Source organism: Gavia stellata, chromosome 4 (genome assembly GCF_030936135.1).
Source record: "Gavia stellata isolate bGavSte3 chromosome 4, bGavSte3.hap2, whole genome shotgun sequence".
Taxonomy (NCBI): Eukaryota; Metazoa; Chordata; class Aves; order Gaviiformes; family Gaviidae; genus Gavia; species Gavia stellata.
In genome coordinates, this window is record NC_082597.1 from 67,988,906 (window position 1) to 68,014,711 (window position 25,806).

The 25,806-nt window shown below is 49.5% G+C and overlaps 1 protein-coding gene across 1 annotated transcript; it reads right to left on the reverse strand.

Annotated features, from left to right (window-relative positions):
• Positions 1–247: 247 nt before the first annotated feature.
• LOC104263961 (sodium- and chloride-dependent GABA transporter 1) lies at positions 248–25,561 on the reverse strand. Its single transcript, XM_009820853.2, has 14 exons — positions 25,324–25,561; positions 20,024–20,155; positions 19,227–19,327; positions 16,562–16,671; positions 16,043–16,175; positions 14,694–14,828; positions 12,412–12,515; positions 11,977–12,101; positions 11,048–11,160; positions 5,392–5,523; positions 4,560–4,662; positions 4,038–4,138; positions 3,075–3,242; positions 248–352 (listed from the first exon to the last, which is right to left on the reverse strand). Exons 1-14 carry the CDS (start codon positions 25,559–25,561, stop codon positions 248–250), a joined length of 1,800 nt encoding a protein of 599 aa, XP_009819155.1.
• Positions 25,562–25,806: the final 245 nt, after the last annotated feature.

A 25,806-nucleotide genomic window follows, 5' to 3' on the forward strand; every position in this document is an offset into this window, starting at 1 on the left:
TGAGAGCCTGGGCCAGGAAGTTGCATGATGAAGATGGTCACCGCACAACGCCCTGGTGGCAGCTCAGGCAGAGCCTTGGTAAGCCAGGCCGGGAGGAAGAGACACGAGAGGGTTCCTCCACCAGCTCCTCTCCTCGACAAGTGAAAGCCACCGCGGAGCTGGGGACAGTGATCTGTGCCAGAGGAGCTCAAGGGACAACGTGGCGCAAGCAGCTACGGGGCAGGGCGAGGAGTTCCAGGCTCTCCTCCTAGACGGCAGCATCAGAGACCCTCCCGTTCAAGGACGTCTTCGGCTGGAGGCCGTTGTTCTGAGCATGCACCTCTGGCTTGGGTTGTGTCATCTGCTGCAAGCGCTGCCCGGGAATGAAGGGAGAGAGCATGTCAGCTGGGGGACCGGGGGCAACGGAGGTGGGGCAGCTGGGTCATGGCAGCGGCTGAGGGTTGGGACCCCAAGCCTCAGAGGTGGCCCCAGTTACAGGGTGAGGGGATGGTGCATGCGGCAGGAGTTACTCCTCCAGCACAGTTCAGCAATCCACTGCAAGACTCTGCAAGTCATCTTTGCTTTGGTACTGCGCACAGCACAGCAGTTCCTCCTTTTATCTGAAATACAGGGGTCACCCTTATAACATGGGCAAACTGTTACCAAGCAATACCAGCTGCAAGTAGGAACAAGAGTTGCAACGTCACAGGCTTCAGAGCAGACCCATTTTCCCAGTTTCTGCAATTTTTCAACTAGAACTTATTATAAAGCATTACTAACTAACTACAGCATGCTGACAAGGTTACGGTCTGTGCCGCTGATACAGATCAGACTGGTCCACCTGCATAAACCTTTGCACTAGTAGTGACTCCTGTCACCCTGACCTGATCAAATGAAAACTGCAGAGCCAAGTAAAGTGAAGCAAGAACCCAGGAAAATAAGGAGGGGCAAGTCATTACTGGAGGCGTGTGGACTGAGCATTAGGAGTGATGAAGAAGAATGAATCACTTTTGCCTGTCAGGGGGGGACTGTTGCTGTAAGTTGCAGAAGAGAAGGCAGAGGAGGATTAAGCCTGACCTGAATAGACATCACTAAGTCAGGAAGAAGCTCTTTCCACCAAAGGGAAACAAGCTCCTACTCTCCAATACTGCTGAAGTGGCTGTTGCTGGGTGAAGTCCCCGAAATGCTCACTGAGCTGCTTCTGCCATTCATGGTCTTTTTTTCCCCCTCACATTCATGCTCAGTAGGATCAAAATGACTTGTAATCTTTCCTGTCTGTCAAAGCCACTTAATTCACCATTGGCGTCTAATTTCCCTCCAGCTCCAGCTCTATTACAAACTAATCCAGGATCTGTGCATATAAGAGGCCAAAAATTCTCTCTGTCTTTCTGATACGAGTACACACACAGAGAGAGAAGCCTATGTTCTTCCTGCTGCCGTCTGCTCACTCCTGGGTCTATGGACAGTGGGAAGGAGGTCTGGGTCCCCTGATGTGTGTGGGTGCTGTTAGAGGGAGAGCAGGAGGAGGAAGGTGCACACCAGCCACTCACGCCGCTGACCAGCACTGCTGGTTTGCATGAGATGCTGAGGACATGGGTGGAAACATGCTCATGAGCTGTCCTCAGATGCCAGGACTTGCTTTCACCATCCTTAGTGGAAACAGGATTGAGACTAAGCAGAGGGTCCGTTATCTGTATTTACAGTCTTCCCTTTTCCCCCTTTTCCAGCTCATATTATGAGGGGATAAGAAGCCCTCAAAACATCTGAGAAAGGACCTACTATTGGAATTGCTGCTGGCCTTCAACCCAAAATCGCCAAAGTGGCTTGACATAACACCCTGGCTTGAGTCCTGCAGGAACCTCAATGCGAATCTCAAGACCAATGGCAAGAACCTAAACTCGACCTCAGATGAGAGACCAGAAACTGAAAGCAGATCTGAGACACCAAACCCACCCAGTTCCCACATCAGATCCCATCCAAATGGAGAGCTGGGAGGAAGGAAAGCCAAATTCACCTGCAACTTGACCTCAGATGTAGAGAGCCTGAAGCTGACCTCAGCCCAGCAATTCCAGCCAAAACATTTCTGAATTAAACATTATTCAAAATACAGCATCTGTGAAGTAAACTCATGGGATTTAGGTGGCATCTGGTGGCTGTTGCAGCTGGGCTGGGAAAGCCATAACGAGCACCCCTGTGCTGACTTCTTACACCTGTAGCATGCAGTAGACAGCATCGAGCCAGGGACTTTGTGCACAGTGCTCTCAAGACTGAATGTCAACACTGTAAATAAAATCTTAACAGGTAGTACTAGGTATGACATACAGACACTCATGATTCACTGCTACATAAAACCCTGCTCAAACTAAAAAAAAAAGTTTTAAATAAGATCAGAGTTGTGGGTATTGTTGGTCCTGCATAAAAGTCTGCCTTGCTTCTTAACCCCTCGTTTACTGAGTGCCCTTTGCAAAGCACATGACAAAATACCACTGAGCATGTCTCTGTCACTAGCAGGTCCTAGCCCTGAGATATTTCAAGCTTCATGCTCAGAGGAAGCCGATCTCTCTGCTGAGAAGTGCCAGGTAACCATGCTTATAGCGAGGGACTGCCAGGAACCAGGATTTCTCTGGGTTAAGAAACCTCAAAGGTTTCTTCCCAATCTCTTCCATGGCTCCAGTCCCCTGCACCAAAGAAATATCCAGGGGAAGAGGGCTCCCTTTTTGTGATGGTGACAACACAAAGCTCAGTGGGGGACAATAGACTGTCCTAAGGAGAGACTACCTGAAGGTCTACCCACTTGGCCAGACATAGCCAGCCACATGCTGCCCAACAGTGGTCCCAGACATTTAGACATGTTAGTGCTTAGTTGTGCTAGTAACTCCTCTCCAGCGAGCCCGTGTCACCGGAGGCCGTTCTGTACTCTGGGGCTGACTTGTGCCCTCCTGGAGGAGAGGGTGCGCAGAGCTCCTGCAGCACTGACCTGAAGTACTCTGACAACTTTGTCAGAGCAGAGTCTGCTTGGTTCTCCTTAGGTTTAGTTCAGTGAGGGGGTTTACTCTAAGCAGGGAGCAGAAGAGGAGTGGTGATGACATTCATACCTGCCGGAGAGTCCCTGTTGAGGTGAAGAAACAGTATAGCATGTATCCTGGAATCAGTACCATGGAGGACAAAGCCATAAGCCACCCAATGCCTTGTCCCCATGCAGGATAGACGTATTTTCCCAGTGTCAGAGGAGTCATTTCCACCACGCTGAAGAAGAACACGCCCTGGGAAAAGATTACCAGCCATAGCAGGTGAAGGTATGCAAAATCAGGGTCCATCCATCCATTCTTTTCTTCACTATCCTCTTAGCTCCCAAGAGTCTTACAGCAACCTAACAGTGCCTTAAACTAGTCTGGATGCTCTCAGCCCACCAACTGGTAATTTTAAATCATCTCTCCCCTGATTACCCGATGTAAGAAGCTGGAACTGGAATACCCCCAATTTCCTTCTTCACCAGACTACTCTGACAAGCAGTGCCCCAACACCAGCTCCTAAGCAAGTTAACAGCATCCTCACAGCTGGTCTTAGGAGTCTTCCTCTTCCTATCACTGGCCTTCTCACACCATTCCCTGTACGTCTGCTGGAAGTGTAGGTACCAGCAAAGCCTAACTTGCTCTGCAGTCAGCAGAGGGCTGGCTACATTTGCTGATGTCTTTTGCTCTGACAAGCCTGTCAGGGGCTGAGGCTGGAGCTGGAGTAGCTGAGAGTCTTCAGCAGAACCAATAATGGCTTTTTAAAACAATAAATTATTTGTTTATCTTTTGGTATCTCAGAAAGAAGAATGAAGAACTGATGGCATCATTTAGATTAAAACAATCATTGAGAGCTTTTCTTACGAGTAATTTCCAGCAGGCAGAGTGAAAGAGGCTACTGTATTACTTTACGAATCTCAGGTCTGCCTCGAACCACCTTGTACCAGACCTATACTGGGTTGAGAACGTAATGTTTCCCCTACAGCCCATCCAAACTGAGAGGTCCTTCTGGATCCACTCCTCTAGGTAAGATGCCTCTGTTCTTACCAGGCAGACAAGAGGAGTGAAGAAGGCCCAGCAGATCTTCCACCACATGCAAGGTTTGTAGCCAATCATTTCTTCAATGTTCCTGTAAAATCTGTTCACACCTACAAGAAGAAATGAGCATTGTAAAAAACATCACATCTCAGCACCATGGTCATCACCTCTTCTCATTACAGAGCACAGACCAGCCACAGCAAGAGGGTGATGATGCTGTGGCATGCGAATCATTATCTGGAGGAGATGGGGTACAGGAACACAAAAGCAGATTTGTGCTAGCGGCTTCCATGTTCCTGGTGTCCTCTTGAAGGACCAGAGGGCAGGACCCTAAGCATCTGCCAGTTTGTGCAGAGGTCTTTGTGGTGGCCTGGAGAAGTGACATGACAGCCTCCTGCTTGTGATTTTCTGGAGTTATCAGCCTCAGTTATTTTCAGCTACAAAGTTTTCATTGGCTTCACTGTGGGAGGCTTCTGAAATAACTCACTCTGCCCATGGAGAAAACAAAGGAACAAGGTCTTTTGTGCTTACCATAACACCAAGAAATTGAGATGGTCTCAAAGAAGACAAGAAAGAGAAGACACATGCCACTGGCTGAGTAGTAATCAAACAGCTTGAAGACATAAATGCCACCCTGAGGAGACAAAACCAGGATCAAGGAGTTTAGTTATAGATTATGGTCGACAATATCAGGCGGCTGCTTGGATTACTATTATCTGCATCTGCTGGCTGTAATGTTAATTTTCTTGGACAGTAGAGCCAGTGTTGCGATATTTCCTCTGGAGTCTGGTTCCCAGCAGCAAAACTGATGTGCTTTTGCAGAAAATTAGCCAGACTGTTCAGGCATGGCCAAGGGTGAGGAGAAAAGCAGGATTTCTTAATTTTCTCTGTTTTAGATGGAGTCACTTAATTTAGTCTGCTCTGCCCCTCCCAGGAGTTTTGCTGCCTTGCTTCCTCATGAACCTACAGTGCTCTACAAACCATCTCCAGACCACTCAGCCCTAACCTCCACACGTGTGAACCTTGGCTTCAGCCCCAGAGGTTCAGGGCCCCAACAGACTAGTCTTCTTTATGTTATCTTAAAACTTTGCACCAAGCGTTCCCTCAGCTTGGGTTCTGTTGGCTTGATCCCTTGTTGCAAATAGCAAAAAACCAAGCCAGACTGGCAACAGGATGGTATTAAAAATGATGAAGGCATCCTAAGTCACTTGAGATGTAGCAGTGATGAGCAAGCCCATTATTCCAGCATTAGTATGGCTCCTAGGGATACTGTCACTTCTCCCAAAACTTTCGCTGCTGCTGTGCTATGCCAAAATGACTAGAAAGGTGCCATGAATGGAGGTACAAGCACAGCTATCTGTACCTGGGTGATGTTGGAGAATCCGATGAGATAAGAGATGAAACAGACTACTGCGATGAAGACCTTCTTCCTGGCTCTCAGGAGATAAGGATACTCATCCATCAGGGCTGTAATGAAACCTTCCACAGTGCAGAACTACAGGAAAAGGTATACACCAAAGACATTTATATAAGTATCTTAGCCCGACATCATCACCTCCTACATTTAACTCCAATGTTGAGAGCCTCATCGCTTTAAATGCTCTCTGCAGACACTAGAAAAGGAGGCACCTCTGCACAAAGTTTGTCCAAACCATCTTCTGAAAACACCTTTCTCCTTCCATTGAATATAGAGGGAGCTAAAAGCACCAGCGTTAAATACCTAAAATTAGCTGAGATAAACCTCCACTTTCTGCCTCCCATGGAAAGCCTCCTCTTTCTTCCCCCGAACTTTCTAGGCCCTCCCCACCGTGGCCCTGCTCCCCTACACTGCCAGGGTCTCTGTCACAGCAATGAGTCTGTCTGCTGCTGGGACACGTGCAGGACCTTGCTTGCTCTTCCTCTCCCATGTGTGCTCTTCTCAGCCTATTGCAACAGCACTTGTGCTGTTCAATGACCTGAAACACTCATTAAGGAGCTGCATTACCCACTACCCAGTCTCACATGCATATGCATAACAACAACATCTCCGACTACCCAGTCCTTGACTTTATTTCCTTTTTCAAGCACACTGCATTAAGTGCATGTAGCGCATTAAAAGCCTATCCTCACAGCACATGGTCTTTCTAGAGCTGAAAACACCTGCATGGCTTGTGCAGTGCTATAACAGGCCCAGTATATTAATGCTGTCTGCACAATAACAAATAAAGAAGTCCCCATGAGTGTTACCTTCAAATCAGTTTTCCTACTAGTTCTGCCCTAAGGCATGAGGACATATAAGTGCTCATATATAAGTATATATACTTATACATATATAAGTATGTAAGTGAAGTGCATCCTTCCCTCCTATTTCTTGATAAATTGTGAGATTCACTTTTATATCTCACTCCCAGAAACCACTGGTAACATACAGCTCTCAGAGAGCACATCATGCCTCTAGCAAAAATCCTGGGAAGTTTATGAGGGTAGCAAGCTCCTAGCTTCCCTCGTCACCCTCAGTAAATGTACAAGCCAGTGCAATGAAAATGAAAGAGGCTTCTTTGCTCTTGGATGTCAGGGACTTCCCTGTGCCTGGGAGAGCGCTCTAGAAAGTGCTGGCATTTTTAGATTCAGCTTTGAATAGGGAGACAAGAAGAAAAAAACCTGGAGTGGAGGTGGAGGTAGAGGTACACAGACTAAAAAGCGCAGCAGAGGGTTGGAAAGATGTATGGAAGAAAAGCGGGGAGTCTGAGCCGTGCCTATAGCCGGGCAGGGACGGCAGAAGAGCTTGCACACTGCTGGCTGCTGGGGCTGGCTTCCAAGTGGGACAGAGCGAGGCAAAGGGTGATGTTTCTGCCTGGGGTTTTATATTGGCACAGTGCAGTGTAGAAAGCCGGTATTCCCAGAACGTCAAAGCTCAACTGCTTCAACTCGAATTTTTAATGAGCTAAGCCTTTTGTGTTGGACGCAAGTGCTACTAAAGCATCTTTTGCCATTCAAGCATGGGTTAAGCTGCCTTTATACTCACTGACAGTGAGCTCTTCACCCCATCCCACCTGACTTGTTGTCTGGAGGAGTCAGGACTGAGCTGGCACCACAGTGTGACAGAAAAAAAACACTGTCGAAAGCTATTCCTTCCATGTGGATGCATGGCCAGGCACTGCCGGAGCCATGGGCACGGCCAGGCAGTCTGGCACTAGGCAAGGCAGTGAGGGAAAAGGGTTCGGAGGGGAGTCAGGGGTGGTTGGGGGCAGAGGGTGGATGTGAGGGGTGTCCAGCAGAGAAGCAGTGAAGAAAAAGATGACTCAGATAATGGGAGAGAGTAAAACCGACAGCCCTTTGGTGCAGGAAGAGGGATCAAAGTCAGAGAAAGCATAGAGGGAAAGACAGGGAGATGGGTGATGGGGAGGAGGACTACAAAGTAAGTTGAAATCTCTGCCTCCTATCAAAATTAAGCTGGTGTGTAATGGATGAGGTGGGGAACCAAATGGGGGTATGTTGCTTTTTCTAGCCATAAAACAGGCAATGGCCTTCATACCATTTACTGAAGATTGCCTCATGCCAGCCTCACCCTTCAGAGGTGACGCAGCCTGGAGGAGGCTCACCTTTCCACCCCTGGGGACTGTGGCTCCCTGGCTGGCCTGGGGTCCACCTTTGCCAGCCTGCATACCCAACCTTAGGTGCTTGCATGAGATAAGTAGGCACCTGAGTGAAAGCATACTGCTTTCAGGAGTGATGAGGATCTGGTCATTGTCATGTATCCCAGTCTCACCCTTGCCCTGTGTGCGCACTTGTGCATGCAGGTGGACACACACACATGCGTGTGCGCACACACACCCCCACCACACCCACCCACCCACCACACACACACACTTCAGTCTGCTTTCCAAGAAGCTTCATTTTTCTCACCAACTGCCTCCAGCCACAATTTTTAGCACATATTCTGTTCTTCCTCATGCCTCACCCCATGATATGGTTTCTCTCCTAAAGATTTTATTTCCATTCACCTTTCTTTTTTGCTCTTTTTCCCCTTTAGGGGCTTAACCATTAGACAAGCTGCTGGGTCTGTCAGTCCGGGCTTGGGAGTCAATATAGGTGGCACCTCGGTCTGAATGAAAGTCTGTCTCCTACCCTCTCCCAGTGGCAGGGGCTTGCTATCCCTTCCTCAGCCATGCAGAGCACCCTGACTGGGATCCACAGGCCCACAGGGGGTTTGACCACAGCTGCCAGATGTGAAGCAGAGAGCCACAAGACTGGGTCTTGCTGCTCACAGCTGAAATTCCTCATGAATAACCTGTGAGAGGCAGCCTCACATGGGATAGACATAGGCTTGCAGTCACAAGGCTTGCTAGGTCCCCTAGGGAGAAAACGCCTGACCTGGAAACTGGTAGGTTAAAAGAAAGCATTAGCATATTATGCAAGAGGGTCTAGACGCAAGAGAGCTAAAGCCTGAGTGGATCAGAGGCAGAGTGAACATTAAGGCACACGAGCGGCAAGTGGGGGCACAGGAGGGAGGTGTGTGTCTATCAATATAGGTCATTCATCCCCTTCAAGTAACTGCAGACGAGATGAGCACCCTGGCAGAAAGAGGCAGATGTAGCTGTGCTGCATCTGCAGAAGACTCACCATCAAAACTAATGGACACAGGTGGACCCACTCCCACCATCATTAGGGGGCTGAGGCTTGTTGCTGCATCTCAAACGCAGATCTCAGCCCTACCTTCCTTCGCTAGCCGGCCTCCCGAGCATCTCTGCTGTGCCTATGGCACTGTGCCCACCCCGTGACAAGGGGCAGCCCCAGCCCAGCAGCCCAAGGGGTGCAGGGTGCAAGAAATACCCTACAGCCCTGCCATGCCTCATGGACTGGGCTGCTGACCCAAATGAAAAGTGGCTGCTCCCCGTCTGCAAATACCACAAACGATATTTAATCAGCACATAGCAAACCCATCTCTTTTCTTTTTTAACTAAACGCTTCAAAATGCATGTGCAATCACAGCCGTTGTTGCAGCCTGTGTTATTTATTTTATACGCATAAGCTGCCATGCTGTTAATGGTGTGTTTGATTGAATCAGAGCTCCAACATGCAGACAGAAAGCTTCTTCACATGTATTTATCCGTGCTTTTTTAAAAACTTGTTTTCCTTTTGATGCGTCGTTCCCCCCCTCTTCCTCCTCCTCCAGGCAATGATAGCCCCCCACGAATTGCTGCCCTCCGAGACTAGCTGTCAGGAGGGACTTGGAGAATTTCAAGTGGTATTTCAGAAGCAAATGCAGCAAATATATTCCACACAGTGCTTAGAGGGCTTATTGTCATGTCTCGAACTATTTACCAGTGCTGAGTGAATAATCCATGGAGAGTAATTTTTTTTCCTGTAAATGTAGCTTCTTTTGGAACATTTAGTTGTTATTTGAAATTATTTGCCAAATAATGTCTGTGGTAATGCAGATGTGAGCTTTATGATGTGTTTATGGGACTGTGCCATACTTGAAAACCAGATTTAGTTGATAAGATTTTCCTGGAAACCAGGTGTGATGTTTCAGGAATAGGTCCGAGTCTGATCTTGAACTAGAGTTGGGTCTATGAATGCTACCTGTAATCCAAGAGAGCATCCATTTTGTACCGCTGGTTTGCACTGCAAGGAAAAAGCACGCGGGCACAGGGGAGGATGTGACAAACCAAGCACAGGCTTTTGAAGGAGCCTTTGATTTTGATGCACACAAAAAGGAGGCATGCTGCAATTGACTGCTTCACTGGGTAGCTACTTTTATGCTGAATTATCAGAAAAAAAGTATCACCGTTTGTAAAAATATAGAAACCTTTTTTTTTTTTTTGTTCTGTGAGGGCTTTGAAAGGGGCAGGGTAGAGACCTTTTGCTACATCCAGCTGCTTCCCCCTCAAACACCTTGTAAGACTTACCTAATGGCAAAGCAGTCAGGGTACCCAGGCACCAGCCTTTCCCAAGGCATGGCTACTTCCTTCTGCCAGGATCTATCCCCACTCACCTACAAACCAGACCGAGGTGCTTCTGCTCTGCTCAGGGCCACTTTTGTTATCAACAGCAATGCTGAAACACTGCATCAAACCACCATTCCCACACCACGGCAGAGCCCTAATTCAAATGTCACATCACTACTTTTCTCAAAGCAACCTGCCGATACTGTGTCAGAGCACTGTGGTCTGTCTGGAGACTGGTACCTTGTGCAGAGATGCTCCTCCCAGCTCCTGGGAGTAGAGAAGATGGAGACTTTCTACCCTAACATATGAAAGTAAGCCAAAGTAATGACATTTTCTTAACAGTGCCTAACAGTAAATGCAGTTTTGTCAAGGTGCTCCACGACACAGTAAGGAAATCCAAAGCATCCAAACTGAGATTCTCACAAAATACCAAGAGCTGTGATGACCCCAAACTATTATCACGCAGACACAGTTAATACTGATTTCCCTTATTGCACATACCTCTTTCCTGGGGAAAGAAATCACATCTTACAAGAACAAAACAGTTATTACTTGAAAGAAATCTTTTTCCTTTTTCCCTTGCCCCAAAGTATTTTGGCAGGGATAGTTTCCCACTAGCACTACTTAGAGCCTGTGAGCTCAGCTGCCAGGGTTACCCGGCAAGATGGGGACATGCTGTGCCCACGCAGCAACACCGGCACTCCACTAGGGAGAAAAATTGATCTGAACGGAGAAAAGCTTTCCAAAATCCTCTCCTCCTACAGGGAAGCGGTGATTATCTTACAAGGCTGACTGGTTCTGCTGGGCTGCTGGAAGCTGGTCATTACTCTTATTTTTAATTGGCAGCGGGACAAGGACTGGTGCATTGAGTAGTGGTCAGATACTGCCACACTTGCAGTATATGCCTACGTTAGGGAAGAGCACAGAGGCGATGACCACACGGGAGGTTTTGTTTCATGCAGCTGCATCTCACCATGAAGAAAAGACAAGACCCTCCTCAGCACTGTCCCAAGGTGCAGAAGGGGACACCACCATCGTATCTGAAGATATCTTTGTATCTTACCCCACTTTGTCCCTGCGTCGTCTCACCTGACTATCCAGACCCAACATCATCAGCATGGAGAAGAAGAGGATCGACCAGAGTGGGGACAGAGGCAACTGTGTGACAACCTGTGGGTAGGCGAGGAAAGCCAGTCCTGGGCCTGTGGTGATGAAAAGAGGGATGAGCCCATGTTTATAAAGCATGTGATGGGAAGTCTGAGCTAAAGGCCACAGTTGAACAGAGAGACGACGATCACAGTCAAGAATTGCAGGTACTTAATATAGGAACTAGAAACACCTGAGCCTTTGCCCATGACACACCAACCCGGTGGGGTGCACAGGGTTAGGATGGGGAGGAAGGAATGACTGTACAAATGCTTTGCCTTATGTCTTCCTGCAAGCAAGAAAGTAATCAAATTACTGCTACCAAATGGAGCTGGAAAAATAAACTGATATTCAGAGCTGGTTATAACTTTCCTGATGTATTTTTTTTCCATCACAAAATGCTGTTTCTTGAGATAAAAGCTTTCTCTGGGAAGACAGCAATTTCAAAATATGTCTTTGTGCAAAAAGACACAGTCCCATCTTGGTTAAAGAATTATTCTGAGATACAATTTCAAAATTTTGCATGGAAAAGGGACTCCAAATTTTGATCACGTCTACTGAAAACACAGGCAGTACCTATTCTCCATAGGAAGGTTTCAGAAAGCAAATGGCCTAAATATTTCACTGCAGCAAAAGCACATAAAACTTCAGCACTAAAAGAAGGTGAACATTAAAAGCAGGCAGAGATGCCCCTTGCAGCCAGAGTGTGATGAATATCAGCCACGGGTGCCTGAGCCCCATCTTGGTGGGAACGCGTGCGAAAAGGGTTGCACACTTGGGTCCTGGTCAGGAGAGGCCTGGGAACATCCCATGCTCACCGACAAATTGCTCTCAAAGACTGCTGTTGCATTTGAACCTGGGTTTCTGCTTACCTGAGGAGGCCAGCTCTGAGATCGACTTCTTCGTGATGTGCGACATGAAGCCAACAATAGAGAAAATAACAAAGCCGGCAAATATGCTTGTGGTGGAGTTTATGCAGCAGACAATAATGGAGTCTCTGGAAGAGAGAAAGAAAGAAAAGAAACCACCTGCAGGTCCCTACCAAGAGGCCAGGAGAGAAGCGTGGGATAAACAAAAGTCCAAGCCCCGTCGAGAGCAGTTCCTGTGCCTTGGAGAGGTAGCGTGGGTGACTTGTTAAGTGTGCTGCAGGCAGGGGAGCCCCGCTACGGTGATCGCAGCGTGCTCCCTAGGCTGCATGTTGCCAGTGAGGTAACATCGGAGATCAGGCACCCTAGACTCACCGTGACCCCCTCCCTCACCCATGAGCACTCCTTGCTATGCAGGAGGCTGGGAAAAACCCAACAGACCTGTAGACATTGTTGTGGAAAGTGTTGTAGCTCCCCAGTGCGATCAGGGACCCCAGTCCCAGGCCGTAAGAGAAGAAGATCTGCGTGGCTGCGTCCATCCAGACCTGCCGAGAAGAAGCCGGTTTTGAGCCTGTCTTCCTCTGTGCTGCCAGCTCGGCAGGTCCAGCCCTCCGAGCATGGCCGCCCTCCCTCCTTTCGGCAATAGCTCGGCATGGAGGGGATGGATGAGACCCCTGGACACTTCAGTGTTTACCCTGTCTATCAGAGAGGGTGTGGGAGCTGCTGGGGCCAAAAGCTTGGTGTCTTTGCTTTGCCAGGTAAGGCTGTCACACCCTGGAGACAAACACCAACCTCTGGACAACACCGCCCATCTCTCTCTCCAGCTTTTGCAAACCTGCTGGCCAGGTTGCACTGAGAGAGGAGTGCAGCAGGAGGGACTCCGTGCTGCTGAGCTGCTGCAGGAGACATGTCCACCGCAGGAGGGACTCCATGCTGCAGGCGCATCTCCTGCAGCAGCTCAGTGCAGGTCTAGAGAGGGGGCTGGATGCAGACCATGGGGCTGTGGGCTTGGCCACCCTGCCCACTGGGGTGGTCAGGATCTGTGGGCACCCTGTCGCTGGGGCCACAGGCACCTGCGATGCTGGCTGCTGACCCAAGCTCCAAGGAAATGTTTGGGCCAGCAGATGGAAATGTCACATGAGCCACCTTGAAACCTGTACCCTGTTACTGCCAACCAGGCTGAACACATCTGAAGACAGATTTTTCTGTGCCTTTCTCAGCACGTATCTCCAGGGCGAGGTAGGGCTCAGAGATGGTAGTGCAGGCAGAGAGGAGAGTAACGGAGACAGCCAGTGCAGCCCCATTTCGCCTGCAGGGTGGTTATGCTGTGCATTTGTGTCGCACAGACATGGCCGGAGCACGTTGCCTCCCGGAGTCACCCTGTGTCTCACAGCTCTGCAGGGTCCGCAGGGCCCCTCCACCTCGCCCCACGGGAACAGGGCTGCCAGGGGACTTTAACACAGGGCACTGAGTTGGGGATGTGGCATTTGCCTCTCCTGCTTGCAGTGTCAGGAGGAAGCCTGCCAGAGAGCAATGCCTCCCCGAGGAGGAGGAGGGGGAGCAGGAGGTCTGCTTCCTCCTCGCATGGTAAGTGCATTGAAAGTGCAGCCTGGCCCAGCACTAGACGTACATCCCCAGCCCTCCGAAACCCATGGCTCAAGGCTGCTTCCAGGGATGGAGAAAGGGTCACGCATCCTGGTTTCTGAACCATGTCCCTCAGGCCCTGCTGCAGCTTGGAAAGGACTCGCGCATCATCTGCATTTGTGTGTGTGTCCGCTCGCTTTCTCACAGCTGACCCCCAAGGGATGCTGCTCCCCTCAGAGACCCATGTCCTGCACTCACTCCCTCTGTTCCTCTTCCACTAGCGTGTCTTTGATTTTCCAGCATGGAGTTTCTTGTGCAAACAACTCCAGAGGACAGCTTGCAAAGCTGGTCCTGGTGCCTTAAGAGTTCAAACCCGAGAAGGCACATGAAAAGGGGGCAGACTATTCGTTTCTTAATTGCATAGTATTTAAACAACTCTTCCGATCTTGAGAGCCCTGTTTCCAGCATTAAAGCCAATGCAGCTGGCAGTATAGTACAGTTACAGTGAGTTTCCTGTGAGGGGGATCATTGGGACCCCTTGGGAAATGACGGGTGTCCAGTTGTCCCCACTCACACATGACTGGTGCCCTCTGGAGCCATAGGAGCATTGCTGCTGCAACAGGCAGAGTCTGTTTCGCCTGAAAAACTTCACCTTTGTAAGCCTCCATGCTTCTCCTGGGTCCCCCCTGTGCTTGCCCTGACCAAAGCAACGTTACTGGCCACGTCATTTAAGCACTTCCAAAAATTGCTGCTGTGTGTCCTGCTGCACTTCTGAGACACCCATGCCAGCGCCACCACATCCTCCTTTCTCTGGAACCACCAGGTCTAGGCCAAATTGCCAGCCCTGGGATAGTTAGTGAAATGAGGCATTCCCAGCCCACAAAGGAGGTTCCTTTGTTGGGGTAATTTCTCAATCCTCCACCCCATGGATAACACTGCTTGAGTACAGCAGAGCTGCTGCATGGATATCCACCCACAAAGGACCTTCAGCTTTGTCTCAGCCTGTGAGGGTTGTGACTGATTGAATGGGGAACTATTCCTTTTTATTTTTAATACTTAAAATATTGAAGGGAAGTGCCTGAGGAAGACTAATAAGGAGACAACCGGGAGGTAAGAGTTTTCCTCACTAGGCTACGAACCTCAGAGTCGGAGAGCTTTCTGAAGTCGGGTGTGAGGTAGAAGAGGATCCCCTCCTTGGCTCCCGGCAGCGTGACTCCCCGGAAGAAGAGGATGAAGAGCATGAAGTAGGGGTAGGTGGCTGAGAAATACACCACCTGCAAAAGACACCATGGGAAAGAAGCCCTCAGCCCACCAGTGCTCAGGAGCTTTCCTGCCTGTGGTGGTGTTTGGCTCAGTGTGTGTCCCTGTGAGGGGGGAATGGGCTCCTCGCATACTGCCGCTTACAGCAGCATTTCTTTGCGTTTTCTGTCTCCTGTTCCCGTGCTAGTAATGTTTCTGGCTGTTTGAGTTTTCTCTCTGCCAATGACATGCAAGGACGCACTAATCGCAAAAGTAGCATGCTAAAATCTGGATGAATTGCCCAAAGACAAAGGAATTGCACAGGGATAAATTTAGTCCACAGAAGTAATCCCTTTAAGTCATCACATCCTTATTTTGCAGAGCTAAAGCTGGTGTTTCTCTAGTCCAATGCATCAAGCAACGTGAGTCATCTTGACTCCAGTGCTTGCTTTTCAGCAGTGTTTCAGGGACTGGCAGGTACATGCCACCCCTCATCACAGGGCCCATACTGACAATCACCGGGGCTTTGCTGTGGCTGCGTAGCTAAAACCTGTTTGAGAGCCACCAGGGAAGTTAACAGCTCAGGTGACATACGCCTGAAGCGCTTCTTTCTGATCTCTCCTCTAGATTATTCCTTTCATATTATTGTCTCGCTACACCACGCTGTGCTCTAAATAACACATCTCAGTATCTCAGCATCGCTGTTTCACTAAACTAAGCAATTACCTTTCTGCTGTGCTAGCCTGAAATGCTACACAGTGAATAACAACGTGCTTCTGATCTGAAGGTCTCTCACTAAACCCTAAAGGGCAGTAAGAAAATTTTCAAAGGAGGTGGTGAGGTTTTTTTTCCACTAGCAGCATTTTAAGACACCATGATCTTCAAAAGAGGGAGCCCAGAAGAGGCCTTGCTTTCTCAAAGGGCTGTCCCAAGGCAGGAAACATAACTAATCTCTGCAAATCTCTTTCCAAATCCTTCAGAGAGACTGAGCACTCAGACCCATGACTTCACAGAGAAGAGTTATTCTCTACGCTTAGAATGAAAATTACCATAAACACAGCAGCAATTTTTACAACCATGAAAGGTAAATGTCAGAAATTTAATAGCATCTACCACGATTCTGCCTCAAAACATCATAACCTTAGTTATAGGCACTGAAACAAAATTGAGTCCAGAGGACATGTCGACAGCCGAGACCCAAGCGCGGCAATGAGAGGTAGCACCGAAACACCTGGTTCTCACGCCGTACCTTGCCCGTCCACTCCACGCCCTTCCAGATGGAGAAGTAGACCAGCAGCCAGGCCAGGGCCAGCGTGCCAGCCAGGGGCCAGCGGACAGTGCCAGGCTCCCCCAGGCCCCCAGACATCTGGTGCATGTTCCTCCTAGGGGTGGGAGAGGTTGTGTTAAGGGGAAGTCTGACCCTTGGGGGCAGAGGGACTGGAGATCCCAGAGGTGGCTGGAGGATGAAGGGCCAGGTCCAGACAAGCATGAGAGCTCACAAAACCCTAAAGGGACCTGAGGCTCATCATGATGGGATAAAGGAAGGAGAAGAGAGGTGGAGAGGCTCTTATCCCCTCTGTCCATCCGACCTGCGGCTGCACAGTGCACCCCATGCCCATGCCCACCCCGGCTGACGGCCAGCTCTGACCCCCATCCTGCCAAGGCTGTCCAAGGAAAGGTGCTGGCAGGCACGGCTGCAGCCCCAGCGAGCAGGCGCGACAGCCGCAGCGAGGGGGAGAAACCTGGTGTAGGCAGGCTGTGGACGTACTCCCAGAACTCGGTGACAGCGCTGGTGAGGTTGGTGGTGTCGCCCAGGGAGTAGTTGGAGAAGCAGCGGTCGGTGTTCCAGGCATTCCCACAGCTCTGCCATGGCAGATCCTGCACCGGCACAAGGACAGCAGGGTTATCATTAATGTGCCCTCTCCGAAGGGCAGTGGCAAGAAACAAAATTTGTCTTCTTTTAAACTGAATCCCCATATTTTTTTTGCAAAGAAGATGGGCGGCTCCTCTGGATGGGCAGGAACCTTGGCAGCCAAAAGCACGAAACAATTTTCCAAAATAATGATAAATTGTGACATGGATTTTCCAGGAAACAATATCACAACATGATTAGGGCAATGCTGTAGCTCTAATAAAATGTAAGCAATTCCCCAGATAGAAAGCCATTTCCAATTAACTGTTGGTAATTAATAGCTACTAATTAAAATAGCTACTGGGGGATATTGTGTTTATAATAATTACAGCTTTTGGCTAGCTTCACTCAACAAGTGGTCAGAATTTACCGCACAAAGAATAAACACTGATTTGTTTCTTATCTCTCATTTATACCAAGCTTCAATGTTTAAAAAGCAATGTGGCATTGAGAATGAGGGCTAACTGTTTGTCTACACAAATAAACTACTGTAACATAAGCCCAGGGGTAAATTTAAAGCATAGTAGCTATTTCATGCTGTCCCCTGCTCTGATTATAAGCAGGACAAAGGGATTCCTGGGAGACGTTTACACCATAGGTAGCAGTGTGACGGCAGCACACTGCTACAGATTTAGTACAATCAGCTCTGGCGCCGCAAGCGATAAAACTGCAGCGTCAGGGGCTGTGCGAGCATGCAGGGCAACTCGCCCATGCCGTGTAGTGCCACAGCCGAGGCAGCCCAAAAAGAGCAGGTCAGATATGTCTCTATGTGCAGCAATCTGATTTCCCAAGTGCAGTGCACGTAGCTAAATGCAGAATGGCTATTCTGGATGATTTCCCTCTGCAGATAAGACCTCAGGCTCCAGCCCAACAAAGATTTAAGAAGATGTTTGTTTCCATTCCTATTCATTCATGAACACAGACCCGTTTAGAAATTTTACCTGTGTTTTAAGAGCTTTGTGGCATCAGTGTCTTTAAGTGCTGCCTTCACCCCCCATCTAAATCAGTTCACTCCAGCAGACGATACCTCCTAACGTGCGTGCTGGCTTGGCAGAAGAAGGGCTATGGAGGGGCGGGGGGGGACACCCCGGTGGCCACCCAAGCTGTTTGCACCCACCCAGTGATTTCATTGAGGACTTGCTAATTGCACTGAAGCAAACGCAATGACTCACGCAGCACCACACAGCAGCCGTTCAACCAAGCGGTTTGCACATCAGAGACACTGCGCAGCTCTTATAAGGAGGGGCAGGCAGGGGGACAGTTTGTTGCTGCTCCATTTCCTCTGAATTTCAGAGGACAGAAACTGCAGAAGGCAAGCTGGGTTCCTCTTCAGGTTCAAAATACTCCTTGTCAAATTTAGGAGGAAGAGGGGACAGGCATCAGCCTAGCTTTTTGATTTGCACCTTGGCTCCTTTGGGGAATCTGGAAGTATCTCTGGTAAAAGAAAAGGCCCTGAGCCAAACGCCTGGAGCTGTCTGTGTAGATATGAGCACTGTCACCAGTCAGGTCTGTGATACCTGAATATACCAAAGCCTCATCCTAAGATGCATCCTACTCAGGGTGTAACTGGAATGGATTCCTTTGGGGTAGACTTTTGCTCATTTGGGAATCCCTGAGGGTGCAACTAATCACTCATGACTGACAATTTTGTTTTGGATCAAGGAGTCTGCAGTGGGTATTGGCAGTAGAAGAACAGCTGGGAATGCCAAACAGAATATTTTAGCAAAAGTCTTGGTAGATACTTGAAATTCTTGATCAAACAAAAAGTGAAATCGAATGTACAACGTTCATAACAGCATTTCAGGGTTATACCTAAATGAAAAAAGATCCCATCTGAACCATCGAGTTGATGTCTTTAAGGCTGCACGTTGCTCAGAGAGTTAAGTTAAGGGAGCTCTTCCCAGCTTCTGGGCTGAAATAAATCATTCAGCAACAAGAAGTTAATGTGGGGCATGACTCTAACCTTGTACGGTAGAAGACCCTGCTATGCAGGAGGAACCCACTATAAACCACAATGCCAAAGTACATGCTAAGGGAAAGTCACAAACAGATGTCTAAATGCTTTCTGAATCATCTTCCCAGCAGAAAAATTCCCTGGGATTTCATTTATCAAGAGAAGCGTAAATGAGGACTAATTAAGGTCAAGACTAAGTCCTGGGTAATAAGAACATATTGTGACAAAACCTGTTATGGAAATGTGCAGCTCTTAGATCCACACAGTTCTAGAAATATGACAGAGACACAGGGTGGGTTTTAAAGACTGATGTGAACAGTTCCCAGAGAGGGGATGGGACCAGCCCCTCCAGAGGACAAGCATCAATACCCATCACCACTACACAGCTGTCTTCAGGGCTGATGAACCTCTTTGGGAAGGGTCCAGCAGGGTGCTGACAAAGGCTCTTTGCACAAACTGCAAGCAGTTAGTGCATGTTCCGTGGCATAAACAACTCCTCCCAATAAAGCAGGGAGTGAGGACCCAGAACACAGCCAATGCCTTGCTGTAGACATGTCTGTGACTCACCGCGGTGAAAGAGTTGAAGAGATAGTAGAGAGCCCAGGCGATGATGACAATGTAGTAGATGTTCAGCCAGAAGGAGAGAACCACAGCTGCCAGCCCCACTCCTGTGAACGAAGGCAGAGAGCAGCATCAGTCCAGATGTCTGGTGCCCAGCTGTGCTCATGGACATCACAAGTTTTGTGGCAGAGCCAGAAAAAGCGAATCAGCTCATCTGCGCAGCACCTGATACAGCTACACTGAACTGGTCAGCAACGAAGGCTTATTCCCTCACATCTTTCACCCACCCATTTCCACTGGGTGAGCAGTGCTACCTTTTAGTATGCTACAGGTACTTTAGGGACAGAGCTCCATCAAAATAGGATCTGGTCACTTCCCCGGCAGAATCGCTCTTTCCCACATCTAAGGCATTTCTGAATCACCACTGATTTCCAGAATGCTGCTACTCCAGACGCGGTGACAGGTTCACAACCCCTGCCTACAGCTTTCCCAAACAGTTAAAGCGAGCCCACGTGGGGAGGCTTGGGGCAGGTCTTCTGCAACCAGAGCCCCTCTCCATCACAGTCCCTGCTGCTCATAATGTGCCTTATCACCACACAAGACTGCTTGAACAAAGCATAGTGATGTTAGTGACTGCAGACAACAGGGTCAAGGACAGCTTGATCAAGATAGAGGGAAAAAACTCCCCTCACCTGCCATCCCCATCCCAGTGCCCAGGGATTTCCTGATTTGCTTCCCAAACCATCAAAGGGTTTTTGTCTGTAGTTATGTGTCATCACCTTCACAAATTCACAGTACAGTACCTTTAAACATGGGTGCTAATTTCCATACTCCCAGTCCACCGACTGAGGTATACTGGCCCAGAGCAGTTTCCAGCAGGAAGAGAGGAATTCCAGCAAACACCAGCGTCAGGAAATAGGGGATGAGGAAGGCCCCTGAAAGAAGGAGCAATGTTATCAGATGACTCCCTCTTTTTCCAAGAAGTAAATGCCTACAGCTGTGGTTTCTTGCTCTGCAGCACCCATGTGATGAGGAGCAGACTTGCTCAGAGGCAACAGTTTGCAACTGGAGTTGGTGTATTTAGTAGGTCTCCCACTGCGATCATCACTGCCTTCCCCTTATCTGTTCCTATCACTATGGATATGTAAGTATCATATATACGTACATACTGGCATCACTAGCCAGTCTCACTTAGTTGTTAGCTATTTAGGCACTGCTAAGCCCAAGCTGATGATGAACTCAAAAGCCTGGGCACTGACACTAGTACCTTGTTCTTGTTGATATTTCCTGTCTTACCTGCAGCAATTCTTCACCTTGAGGGAAAAGGGCACAGGAATTTCTGGCATTGGCCACCACTTCTTTGTTTATAGCTATTTCAGTTTTTTAAGGAAACTGTGGCTAAGACTGTATTTGCTCTTGTAACAGCCCTATACGTCTCCCCACCCTTGCTCTAGGTTTTACCCTTAAACTCCTCTCTATGGACCCTGTGGAAATAATCTCATCACTAGAAATGAGGTAGTGCAGCCATTCAGTAGAGATATAAATTGCACCCCGTTATTAGAAGACCAAATACAATAGGAGAGCCTTGCCGTGTGATTTGGAGGCTGTACATGCTCAGGTCATCCTGACTTCTAGGACTTGGGACAAAGCTCATTTTCCAGCTTCCTCATGTAAGCGCTGGGGCATGCCATTGTCCCTGAGGAGAACAAACTCCTGCAGAAGGTGATGGCTGGGGAGAGAGAGGGGACACTCAGTTTGCTCAGAAGCAGCTGGCCGTGTCCGGGATGGCACTGGTTTCCGCACTAGCCGGAGGGCTGAGCTGTCAGTCTGAGTCATCTTCTCCAGATATCAGTGGGAAAGCAAACACAGAGCCGGCAAGCAAAGCCACTCTGGAGAGCTGCAGCCCAGCTTGCACCTGGCAGAGCCAGGCTCCAGCAGCTGCTCTCCAAGGGCAGGGAAGCAGCAAGGCACAGCCAGGGATGCTGGCTCAGGGGGCACCCAGCTGGGGACGCCTGCCTGCCAAGCGGGAAGCTGAGCCCAGCTGGGAGAGGCAGGCGCCAGCACCCGGCATGGGAGTCCGCGGGAGGCAGCGTGCAAGAGGAGCTGGCAGCGGGTGGCGGGGAGAAAACACGCTCCAGGCCAGCAGCTCAATGACCGTAAGCCTGAATCGCAAGCTGGCATGGAAGCGCAGGCTCTCAGCTTCACCAGCAGCCTGGCGTGGAGGAGCGAACAGCTTTGAGAGTCGCTGTGGGAGGAGCGCTGCCCACTCTGCATCCTCCCCTGCACTCTTGCTAGCCACCATAGCCTGCAAGGCTGGGAACAGTCCAGCCCCCCAGGAGCCCTGCGGGAAGCCAGGGACCACTCCCAGGGCATGGATGCTGCCTCGCTACCATTGTGCCTCATTGTAGAGTTTGGAGACTGAGCTTATCAGCAGTCACAGTGTCTGGCTTGCTTCTGTGCAAGCAGCTAATGAAATTTGGCCACAGCCCTGACAATCCTGCATTTTCCATCTACAGCAGGCCAGGAAGGCTTGTAGGTGAAAGATTTTCTTAGACTATTGAGAAAAAAACCAGACAAACATTTGGACGCAGGACATTTATCCTGGCTTGAGAAAAATCCTCTAGAATAGGGGAGAAGCTACAAACCAGACCGCAGCCTTGAAGTGAGGGCTATTGGCAATGACACTGCCACTCTGGAGGGTCAGGTCCCCAAGCACGCATGGATAACATCCCCAGGTGCTGTACAGCCAGAGGTGAAATCAGTTGGGAAATTTGTACCTAAAATTTGAGTGCCTGTGCCTAAATCTCTGGCACAGAGAGAAAGGGGTAGTCTTTAATCTCTGTCCCTGGATGGGCTGCTGAAAGGTCAAGTTCAGTTTCTGGGCCTGCTACAAAAGATTGTGTATGACTTTGGGAGAGTCCAAACCTGTCTCCAAAGTCCATGGGTCAAAGGGGTGATGGCGCTGGTCCTGCCCTGCCTGCTCAGGGCACCAGCCCTTGGAGGCAGGGAAGGATCACACAGTGCCTGGCACTCACCGTGCAGCCCCAAATCTGCCTGCAGTCTCCAGCTCCTAATGCTGTACAGCAAGGAATAATAATTAAAACAGTGAACACTGCTCACAAATCAAAAGTTGAGCATTACAAGCTGTTACATGCCGTTGCTTGGAGTCTCAAAGTGTAAATGAGAAATGCATGATGCTTATTTAAAGAAATGTTCTTCTCTCAAGTTATTCAAGCTCAGAATCTCACAGACAATTTTTAGCACCTACTGAGTCCCATTTAGAGTCAATTTAGAGTCCGGTAAAATCCTGTTGACATCAGAAGGACTGCATGAGGTTAGAAATCAGTGTAGAGGCTGGAGCGTTAGTCATAGCTGGGCACATTCAGCTGCGTGCAGAGCCAGCAGGGAGCCCAGGCATCACTTCGGGCAAAGCCTGCTCCTGACAGTGGATGGGCCTTGTGCCGGGCTGCCATACCCTGGGTGAATATCCCCTAATTATGTGCCCGATTACAATGCTGAGCAAATCAGCCGTGAGCTGATACAATGTGACAACGGTAAGTGAGATGACAATATTTCCATTCAGTTCAATTTGCCTGTGCGTAATGGAAGCAGCCCACACAACTGTGCTCTGAGCAGCACACATGCAGGACACTAAAATTAGAGTCCCACCCACAGTCTGCTCTGCTCCGGAGGCGTCGCCATCGGGGCAGAGCCAAGACAGTGCCCACCCGATTGCGAATCAGATGCCGTGCGACCCTTCCTCGCTGCTCCACATCAGCTCCCAGTGACGCTTTCGTGCGTCATCTCTCCTGCCTGTCTCTGGCATCAGCAGCCTCCACTTGCTGCTCATTATTGCCGGCTGCAGGAACAGTCGTGCCTGTGAATAGCCAGACCGGGTAGGGGTGAGGGGAACGAGTGATACAGGCTGCCACGAATGGCACGAACCGGCAGGCGAGGCAGGGCATTTGAGAGGAGGCAGGCACCAATTCACGCATTTCATCTGTCTGGCGTTTTTGCTTGCAGCCGGCTGATCCCTCTGCCTGCAGCTGCCAAGGCAGGGATCACCCTGTGTGCCATTGCTAATGCTAATAATAGCGCTCCTCACCTCCACAACACCTTCCGTCCTCGGATCTCAGCTGACTTTATAAATAGGATTGATTTTAGCTTCAAAACACCCCTCATCTAATTATAGATATTGTCATCCGCACCTTTATGTGTGAGGAGACAGAGCCATGGGCAGCGCGGATCCGATGAGTTTGAGATGGCACAGCAATCACAGGGCAGAGACTGGGCTAAAAAGCAGTGCTGGGACTTAGCCACCAGGTTAATGTTGCATTAGGAGGGCTAGCGCAGCCAGGTGCCAGAGTGTGGCTAGCTAAAAATGGCAGACCCGCACCATGGCTCCGGCGATGGGGGCACAGCCTCCCCTAGGCAGACCTGGCTGGTTCCCATAAACCTCACCCCGCTCACACACTCGCACCTCTGCACAGAATGACATACTGAATTAGAAATCATCTGGTCAAAATGGATAACTGTCTGGTCTCCCACTGGGACTTGCCCCACGTGCTTCAAAGAAAGGGCCAAGATCTCCCTAAATGCCATGGAGCTACATGGACAGACCGCTGTAGGGAGTTAGGATCCTCTCCTCTTTCCCAGGGTGGGAGGAGAGAGCATCCTACACCACCTACGGCATGGACAGCAGGAGTGGACTGGCGATATGAGGAGAAGTCATGAGAGCCAAAGACATAGCAGGTTTTGGAAAGGGAATTCAAGGCAAAAGGAAAAGAAAGAAGATGGGGAGAAGAAGCGTGAGAAGAGACTCTCGGAGCAGCATGCATGAACACGGCACTGGGGACAGGGACTCTGGGCATTGAAGAGCTAAGAGGGAAGCGAAGAGCAACATGGGAAGACTAGCAGCTGATACTAAAATTATATATACAGGCTTAAAGGTGAGGCGAAGGGGTTTGGACTTGTGTGGGAAGTCTGAGGAGGTGAGCAGCACTTCAAGGGGTGGGAAGGTTATTTTAGTAACAGGCACAAACAGTGGGAGAGCTGGGCATTGGCGGGGAGAAGAAAGAGCCTCTGCTTTACTGACACCAAAGCAGCCCTTACTCCCTTCCACAAAAGCATCTCCCTGCCAAGGCTGAAGAAATAGCACCATTTTAGAGGGGAGCTGAGGCACAAGAATGTATTTTCTGACTTGATCCAAGACATGCAGAAAGTCTGTAGCTGGGCTGGGAGCTGATGTCCCAGATCTCTTGAGTTCTAGCCCAGCACTGTTTCCCCATCTGCCTGCCTTTCTCTAGCCTTGCAATGGTTTGGCAAAGTCTCAGCTGAGGACTGGTAAGGAAAGGATTTAGTGGGGCAATAATAAAAGGAATCAAAATAGCTGGTGTTAGCCATCCACAGAGGAGGGCACTCCTACCAGCTGCATCACTGTTACTGCAAGTCCTTCGTCAGTTGCCTTCCTCTCTCGTGGCTTCTGTTTTCAAAACATTAGGATGGAGATGATAACTGTGAGCCTTCTCACAGCACTGTAGTAAGTCAAAGCTCATTTCCTTTCGTGGATGATGACACTCATGCATGCCTGTGTACATGTACATAAGTATGCATGCTTGTATATATGTCTACATGGCCCTGCTATGGTCCATGCAGAGCTTCTAATCAAAACTCCTCAGACACGTAACCCAAACTCAGATGCAAAACTGTTACCCCTTGAGAATACACTAAACTGAGGAGAAACCCACCATTAGCAGATATAAACTGATTTCCCTGGGCTTTCCAGCTGGGTGCCTATGTGCATAGCCCTCCTTGTAAATAAATGAGGTCCCAGACACTTTTTGCTCTACCCCTGCAAATTTGGACTGCAGAAGCTTGACAAAACTCAATCTTCTTATTATATTTCTTTGGGCTGCTTCTTCCCAACCTGCACTTGCTAGTAAAGCCCACAGACCATGGGAACTAGTCTCCTGACAGCTTAATGACTCACATCATGAGGGACAACTCTCAGCCAGGGGACCAGCCCAGACCCACACCAAACCGAAGCCCATTCAGGGGACAAGGCTGCTCAGGGATGAGCGCAGGTGCTGAGCATTTCTCTCACCTCCTCCGTTCTTGCCGCAGAGATATGGGAAGCGCCAGACGTTGCCCAGCCCGATAGCATAGCCCACGCAGGACAGCAGGAAGTCAAACCTCCCCTTCCAGGAGCCTCTATCTGGGATCTCCTTCTTCTTCTTGGTGCTCACAGCCTCGGGGGCGATGGGCTCTGACTCCTCCAGGGCTGCCTGCTTCACCTCAGAGGGAGAGCTCAGCTCCACGGAGGTGTTGTCCATCTTGCCCATCGTGACTCAAAAGTACGGCTGCTCTTGCTCAGGGGCTGGAGGAGCAGGAAGGGCAGCCTCCACACTGGCTGAGCACGGATGAAATGGGAAGCACTGGGCAAAGCTCCTGATGAGAAAGTAGAGAAAGAAGGTATCCTGTGTTAGTGTAGCAGGCTTAGGGAAGGGCCTTGCTGGGTCTGAAGTGGACTCACTGGATAGACTGGTGCACATCAGGGCAGCCTATCCACGCCCCCCTGCTTTCCCCA

Bases quoted from the DNA above. Each gene is read 5' to 3' on its own strand.
- LOC104263961 (XM_009820853.2), bottom strand. From the start codon at position 25,561: ATGGGCAAGATGGACAACACCTCCGTGGAGCTGAGCTCTCCCTCTGAG. The intron at 11,161-11,976 runs GTAAGCAGAAAC...TCATCACCACAG, and splicing joins CTCAGAGCTGGCCTCCTCAG to GCCCAGGACTGGCTTTCCTC. The intron at 3,243-4,037 runs GTAAGAACAGAG...ATCTTTTCCCAG, and splicing joins TCACTCCTCTTGTCTGCCTG to GGCGTGTTCTTCTTCAGCGT.